The sequence below is a fragment of the Pelecanus crispus genome, chromosome 6 (genome assembly GCF_030463565.1).
Source record: "Pelecanus crispus isolate bPelCri1 chromosome 6, bPelCri1.pri, whole genome shotgun sequence".
In the NCBI taxonomy this organism is placed as follows: Eukaryota; Metazoa; Chordata; class Aves; order Pelecaniformes; family Pelecanidae; genus Pelecanus; species Pelecanus crispus.
The window spans coordinates 13453721-13460568 of record NC_134648.1 but is presented as its reverse complement, the minus strand read 5'-3'; the positions used below and the strand labels follow the sequence as shown (position 1 = coordinate 13460568).

The 6848-nt window shown below is 47.5% G+C and overlaps 1 protein-coding gene across 2 annotated transcripts in view; it reads left to right on the top strand.

Annotated features, from left to right (window-relative positions):
- The first annotated feature begins 451 nt into the window (after positions 1-451).
- The window catches only part of SWAP70 (switching B cell complex subunit SWAP70), a 41204-nt gene continuing 34807 nt past the window's right edge, over positions 452-6848 (top strand). For both annotated transcript variants that reach the window (XM_075712425.1, XM_075712424.1), the window contains exon 1: positions 452-550. In XM_075712425.1, coding sequence (XP_075568540.1) covers positions 452-550 — 99 coding nt within the window. The remainder of the gene's footprint in view (positions 551-6848) is intronic.

Below are 6848 nucleotides of genomic sequence, written 5' to 3'. Positions count from 1 at the left end.
CCCCAGCTGTATGCAGCCTTCGTAGCAAGCTGCTTTTTGAAATTCTTGGGGCTCAATCTGTCTACGAGGAAAGTTACTTTTCTCCGTGTGTCCTACTGTGAATATCAGGCGGTGCCTCCTGTAAGAGCAGCTGCAGGCGGGGGCACGGAGCCACCCGCAGCGGGGCCCGGTCTCTTGCAGGGCCCGTGAGGCAGGCACCTGGCGGGGGCCGCCGCTGCCCCGGCCCGCGGGGAGCTCAGCCGCACCTCGCCCGGCCCCGCCGCCCCCCGCCCGGCCCCCCCGCCCCCGCCTCCGAGGCGGGACGCGCGCGGCTCCCGGGGCGGTGCCTGAGGAGCCGGGCAGGGCAGGGCCGGGCGGCCGCCCCCGGGGCGGGCACGGCGGGCGGCGGGGCCGGGCGAGGCGAAGGCAGAGCGGCGGCGGGAGCGGGGCGGCAGCAGCCGGCGGGCCGACCATGGTGGGCCTCAAGGAGGAGCTGCTGAAGTCCATCTGGCACGCTTTCACCGCCCTCGACCTCGACCGCAGCGGGAAGGTCTCCAAGTCCCAGCTCAAGGCGAGTGGGGCGGTCCGGCCGGCCGCGGGTGGCGAGCCCAGGGGACGCGGTGCGGGGCCGGGGCCTGATGCGGGTGCGAGGGGCTGGCGCCATGGGCGTGAGGGGCCTGGGGTGTCCCCACCGCCTGTCTCCAGGGTGGACGCCGGTTGCTCGGCTTGGGGCCTGGCTGAGGCGGTCGCGCTCAGGGCCAGATGAGGGGACACGGCCACCTGTTTTCGAAGCTCCCTTGCGGGCCGTGAAGTGCACCTTCTCCATTGAGGCTGTTGTTCATCAAGCGGCATTGCCAGTCGCTGCGGCTCCTGGACGCCTGCGTCCTGCGGGAGGCTTGCGCAGGCCCTTCCTTGCACGCGAGGAGGCTTATTTTCATTCTGCCCAGGCAAGCACTCATCCTTCCCGAGATGTCAATGCACAAACCCTTGTTGTGCTTCTGGTCTGCTTTCAACTGTGTGTCCTTGGTACCCTTTCTGGCCAAAATCTTTTGTGGGGTAGCCACAAGGTCCCATCTATAGGGGTTGGCTGCGTCCAAGTGAAATTCATAGCTTGCCAAGGGGAGAGCGAGGTTCCACAGTGCTCTCTTATTTGGATATAAACAGGAGAATTAGTCAAGAGGCTCCAACTGTGCCATTCTTTCCTTAGCTTATACGCTGAAGTAATGTTTGTGCTCTTAAAAGAGCTCTCGGGCAGCTTGCTGAATCTGATCCCATCTTGGCCCTGCTTTATGGGACTGTCTTGGCCTGGGAATAATAGCAGGAATCTGGCTAAATAAATATTTTGAATAAGAACGCAACACCTGTTGACATTTGAGACTCTGGGTCCCTGTACTGAGTGCTGGAGTTGTGTTGGCCACAGTTAGCTGAAGTTTGTGCCCTTTTTGGGATTACCTCCACGAGCGAGAGTGGCTGTGCTGTGGGCAGTATTTCCAGGTGTGGTCAGTAGCTAATGGACTTTGTTTTCAGCATTATGTCATGAGCGTCTACAACACGCAACGTGCTGCAAGCAGCCTGTTCCTCTTTTCCTTTTCTTCGCTTGGGGCAATTAGGCTGTGAGATAGAGCCTGACTCGGCCAGAAGTGACTGCGGGGCAGGAATCAGGCGAGAGGCCAGACCTGACTGCGAGCTTAAGCTGAAAACATGTGCAGGTCCCAGGTCTTTTACAGGTGGCATCATGAAAGCGAGTATTTGTGTTGCAGTGTTACAGGACTCACTGAAGTAGGTTGCAGAGGGGTGTTTTTTTATTGTCCTGCTTTTTAAAGGAATCCTGTTTTCTTACCACACTACCACACCTTGTGTGCGCTGCCACGATTTGTGTGCTCAGTGCAGTCGCCCAGGAGGTGTGTCTGCCATACGCGTCAGCGTGCCTGTCGGTGAAGAAGCTGTCGTGGTTGCAGAGGTGCTGGGGTGAATTAAATGGCTAAAGAAGCAGCCAGGATCCTGGTGGGCTTGTATGGCTTGCTCTGACGGAGGTGTCATCGCTTCTTCTCTAAGATCATTGACTGACATAGGTGGGTTAGAGCAGCAGTTTTCCAAACAGAAGCATGGTTACTTGTCTTGTCATGCTCTGCTGTCTTATTAGAGCCCCATGTCTACAAATGCTTGTGTTTAAAAAAGGTAAAAAAATAAAAAGGAGAGGGGAAATCAAACATGTCCCCTCATTACCTATCAAACATCTTCCTAAAAAGTTCTGGTGTTTCATTCTATCTGTGGGAGGGAAGGGATGAAAAGAAGTGGGTCTTTGTGGGTCTGTGCAGTTCTGTCTGATACGAAGGCTCCTGAGGGAAGTGTCAAGTGGGGGATCAGGGAATGCAGAAACAAGTTTGAAATGAGGCTGCTGCCTTCTGTGGCCTCCAAGAGTTAGTTTTCAGGAGATACAGGAAGGGATAGAGAGTGTTCTTCCATAGGCTTCTTGTGGCAAATGATGAATGTGGTGTCAAACTGATAGTCCTACTGGGGAGAAAAGGTGTATGTTATGGCAGTAGCCTCACATCGGTGCAGCAGAAAGGGGTAGGCAGGACAGCAAAACAAGTTCCTGTCTGATTGATTTAGGGCTATGTTGTACTAAGGTATTTCACAATAAAGTATTTCTCATCCACACTACCATGAGGAAGATACAGCACCCCTATAAAATGGAGAGATAAGGCTTGGAGATAAACAGGTTAGTAGAGATCTGCAGCATTAGAAAAATATGTTTAGCAATTTAGTGAAACTCCTGTTATTAAAAAAAAGGTAAAATACTTGTTTTCTGAGAACAGCATGAGTGTTGTAACTCTTCCTTCCTCAGTAAGAAAGCTTACTGACAATGGATCTTTGAGTTGTATAATCCAGTGTAAGGTATTGCCGCCATGTTCCACAGAAGGTCCTAAGTATAACATGTTGGTTGTTAAAGACAGTGATTTATAATTTCTCTACCTAGAAGTGCTTCTTGAGCCTTCCATAAAAATAAATAATTTTCATTAAATACTGTGAGAAAAATTAATGTGTGTTATGTAGCTGAGGCCCTACTGTGAAGGGTTTGCATCACACACTGGTTTTAGTATGTCTAGAGCAAAGGGATGGAGGTGAGTGAATTGGGTCTGTTTTGTAGTCTGGACAAACAGCGAATACTTGGAGGAAAAACTAGGACTTGCTTGGAATAGTAAAGATTTCATGAGATGTCTTTTATCTGTTTATATCTTTCATATACAGTCTGAGCTGCTGAGAGAACAGACAATCAAATCAGTCCTCTGTGTAATTTTGAGTATTATCTTCTTCCAGTATGCACTGATTTTTCTTTTTTGTCTAATCAGTAATCTTCAGCAGTTCTACTGTTATGCTGGCTGCAGATCTTACCTTTTTTCTACATCAGCAGAAACATTTGAGTATTCTGTCCTTAAATTACACCTTTAAATATGGACACAATCATTATTTTGTCAGTGTGTTTCACCACTTTCAAATACTGATATAGCAAGGCTAAAGTACAAGTTCTGTGTATGCAGTTATAGCTGCTGTTGTGGTTCGAGCACGAGCTACATACAAATACTTGCTTTCCTATATTTAAATCCAATTTCATCTTTCTTGCAATCTGCAATTTTAACATTGATTTATTTTAAATGTATCTGTAATGTGCCAACATTCAGTCTGCTTTTCATCTGGATCTTGAAACACTGTGGTTTTAAATGTAGTTACACTTAGCAGCCAGAAATACTCCTTGTAGTATCTGTGTATGATTGGATCTTGGAAAGAATACATACCAGTTAGTTTTTACACTCTGTCTGGGAGCTCTTCCTTGTATTGCTTTGTGACTTGTCTCTGCTTAGGCAATGGGGTTATTTGGCTGTTCTTGTTTTGTTTTGTGTGCTACCACTTGGGGTGGATTTTCAGTCTTGGATTCCTGGTGTTGGTATCTGCAGGACATGGATGGTGAGCACCTCATGAAAATATGGTCTCATTTGGGCCCATAATATGTGGGTGACCAAAGTTACTAGTCAGGCTTAGAAAATTTAAACCAGTCTTTATTCATATCTGGGGTGTTAGAGGATTATTATACCACTTATCTTTGTTTTGCCTTCCTACTAAATGGGAAGTCAGTGGCTGATGGGAAGAGGAAGAATGGTGTAATCAGGGGCAAGAGGGATGGTCCGAATGGAGAGGAAGACCTCGAACAATGCAGCAAGGCACTGGAAGGGTTGAGAGCCTGTGACGAGTGGGCAGGACCCCAGCTGGACAATTGACTTCGTACAACATTGAAGGATGGTAGGAAATTAGTCATTATGACTCACTATGAGAGAGTTGTACTCTGACATTATTAACGGGGCTCAGAGGCGTTTGTATTAGGGTAGCCATGAGGAATCGTGTCTATAAGGTGCAAGGGAAGGGATGCCCCTCTTCCAGAAGAGCTGGCAAACCAAGGCAGCTCGTAGACCAAAAGGGGGGCGTTAGGAAATGACAGGGCCACAATACTGTGTTTGAGAGGAGCAGCTGCAAGTGGATCAGCAGCCTGTTTAACCTTTGTCCTTGAGGTTTTGTCAACTGGTTTCAAGGAGGATGTAAAAGAAGGGCGCAGGAGATGGAGGATGTACCAGGAGCTCTTCCTAAGGGCCTGGAGCCGCAGGGCAGAAACGCAATTCCCTTGGCAACTGGGCAGATGCTGGCGGGCACCAGTATGTGCCAGAGGGGGTGTGCTGGTAGTGAAGGCAAGAGGAAGGGTGAGGTTGTCGAAAATGGTGACAGGGGGTCTGTGAATGCCCAAGGGAGAAGGGAGCAAATGAACGAACGAAGAGGTGATGTGGGTGAAGGGCACTAATGTCAGGAACGTGAGCTGGTGGAGGCTGGGCTTGAATACACTCATCTGACTGGGAAAGAGGTTGCTGCGCTAACCCTGATGTTAAATAACAAGACTCAGAATGGAGCATTTGCTACCTGAGTGGATAAGGAAGCTGTACCTTGGAGATGCTGTGATGCAAGAAACTGTATGCTTAAGACATAACCTGGTTGAAAAGACCAGCATATACGATGCTGGTTTCCACACTGGTCGAAAAAAGAAAAGGGAAAGTACTTGTGAGTAGCCTTATTTTGGCTGGCTAGCTGCTGACATGGATGTCAGGGAGAGATGAGCCAAGAATGTCTTGGAATGAATTCACACGAAGCCACTGAATGGACCTGTCAGGATCTGCGATGCCAACATTTTAAAATCTTAAAAAGAGATGGGGGAGGGAGGAGACCCCCCTGAAAGATGGAAAAGAAAAAGAGGAAACTGACAATAGCCGTGTAGGATTAGTCTGCCCTGTTAATGCTCCTACTGTCATCTGGGCCAAATTTTTGTTGCTGAGCAGTAAGTAGTCTAGCAGATCTTCTTCTTCCCTTGAGAAGTGCAGATCACTTTTATGGACAAGGTTAAATGGAACTACTCAGATGGTAACTATTCAACACATGCTTAAAGTTTTGGAAGATCAACGTTTTGGAAAATGGGAGCTCAGAGAGGGAGCAGTTGTGGTGGAGTAGAGCTGGGCTGGAGATCTGCACTCCAGGTAAAGCAGCATGAGAGTGGCCATAAATAAAGTAAATCCAAAGTCTGTAATGACCTTTGGTATTCAGCTTGCTTGTTTCATCTGGTTATTTATATTTGGAGCAGAACACCTTCAGTATTCTCTGGGCACCACTAGGCATCCTTCTTACGAAACTTTTCACTGAAAATGGAAGAATTGCGCCCAGAGTGCACTGGTTTTGTGAACCCTTTGCAGACCACTTGTACTGTCTCCTGGACTACAGTTTGGGGACCGCCACTGTACCCATTTGCCGCAGCACAGAGATGGGTCTCCAGCCTGGGGTAGGAGTTGGCTCTGGCGTGAAGGTAGATTGTTAAATGTGGCATTCAGAGCATAATAAGTGCTGAAAGAAAAAGCCGCCTAGCAACCCTGTGGGCATGGGGGGAATAATCCTTACGGGTGCAAAACTTCCTCATGGTCGACAGAGCTTCTGCAAGGCAAGGCGTTTTTTCGTACCCCAATTAACCTAATAATCAGCTAGTTTGGTTGGGGTTTGTTTGGGGTTTGTTTTTTTTTTTTAATTGATCATTAAAATAGAGTGTATCATGGTCTGGATAAAGTGATTTGAGAGAACAAAACAAAACGAGACCTCAGTGCAGAATTTTTCAGGCTTACCCTGCAACTGAAGAATTCAGCTGGCGCTTGGCCGTGTTGGAGAATGGCAGGCTTTGGCAGGCGCTGAGGAATTTCCTGAGTTATGAAAAGAGAGCACTGGGCACAGGAGAGATCGCAGATAAGGCAGATCTTAGAAAATGATTGAAAGTGGAATTCTTTCCTGGTAAATTGGTTGCTTGATGCGGAAAGCACCTAGGTTTTTGACAGCCCAACTACAGCAAGAAGGCCGAAAAAGGGAGAAGAGGAACATGCAGAAAGGACATAATGAGAAAAGTGTTTTATTGAGACTTCTAAGTTATTTTGGTAATAAGCTTAAATCAGTTACACTTTTAGAATATTTTTATTAGCTGAGGATGTTTTTAGTTATAGTATTAGCAACTACAGTCTGGTTGGAAAACTGAGATCATCTCTATCTCTCAGAAATTCAAGAATCCCTCAGTCCTCTATAAATAACGACAGAAGCCTTAAATAGAAGGGGAAACACGCATGACGGTACATTTTTTTCCCCCACCATATGTAAATCACATGGACTCAAATACTTGATTTGATGTGGTGGTTAAAAGTAAGGATAGATTGAAGGGAGATACACTGTTGATGGAGGGTAGTGTGAAATGTGGTAACTTCTAAATACTATTTTGCTACTTTGGGAAGTACAGCTTTTGT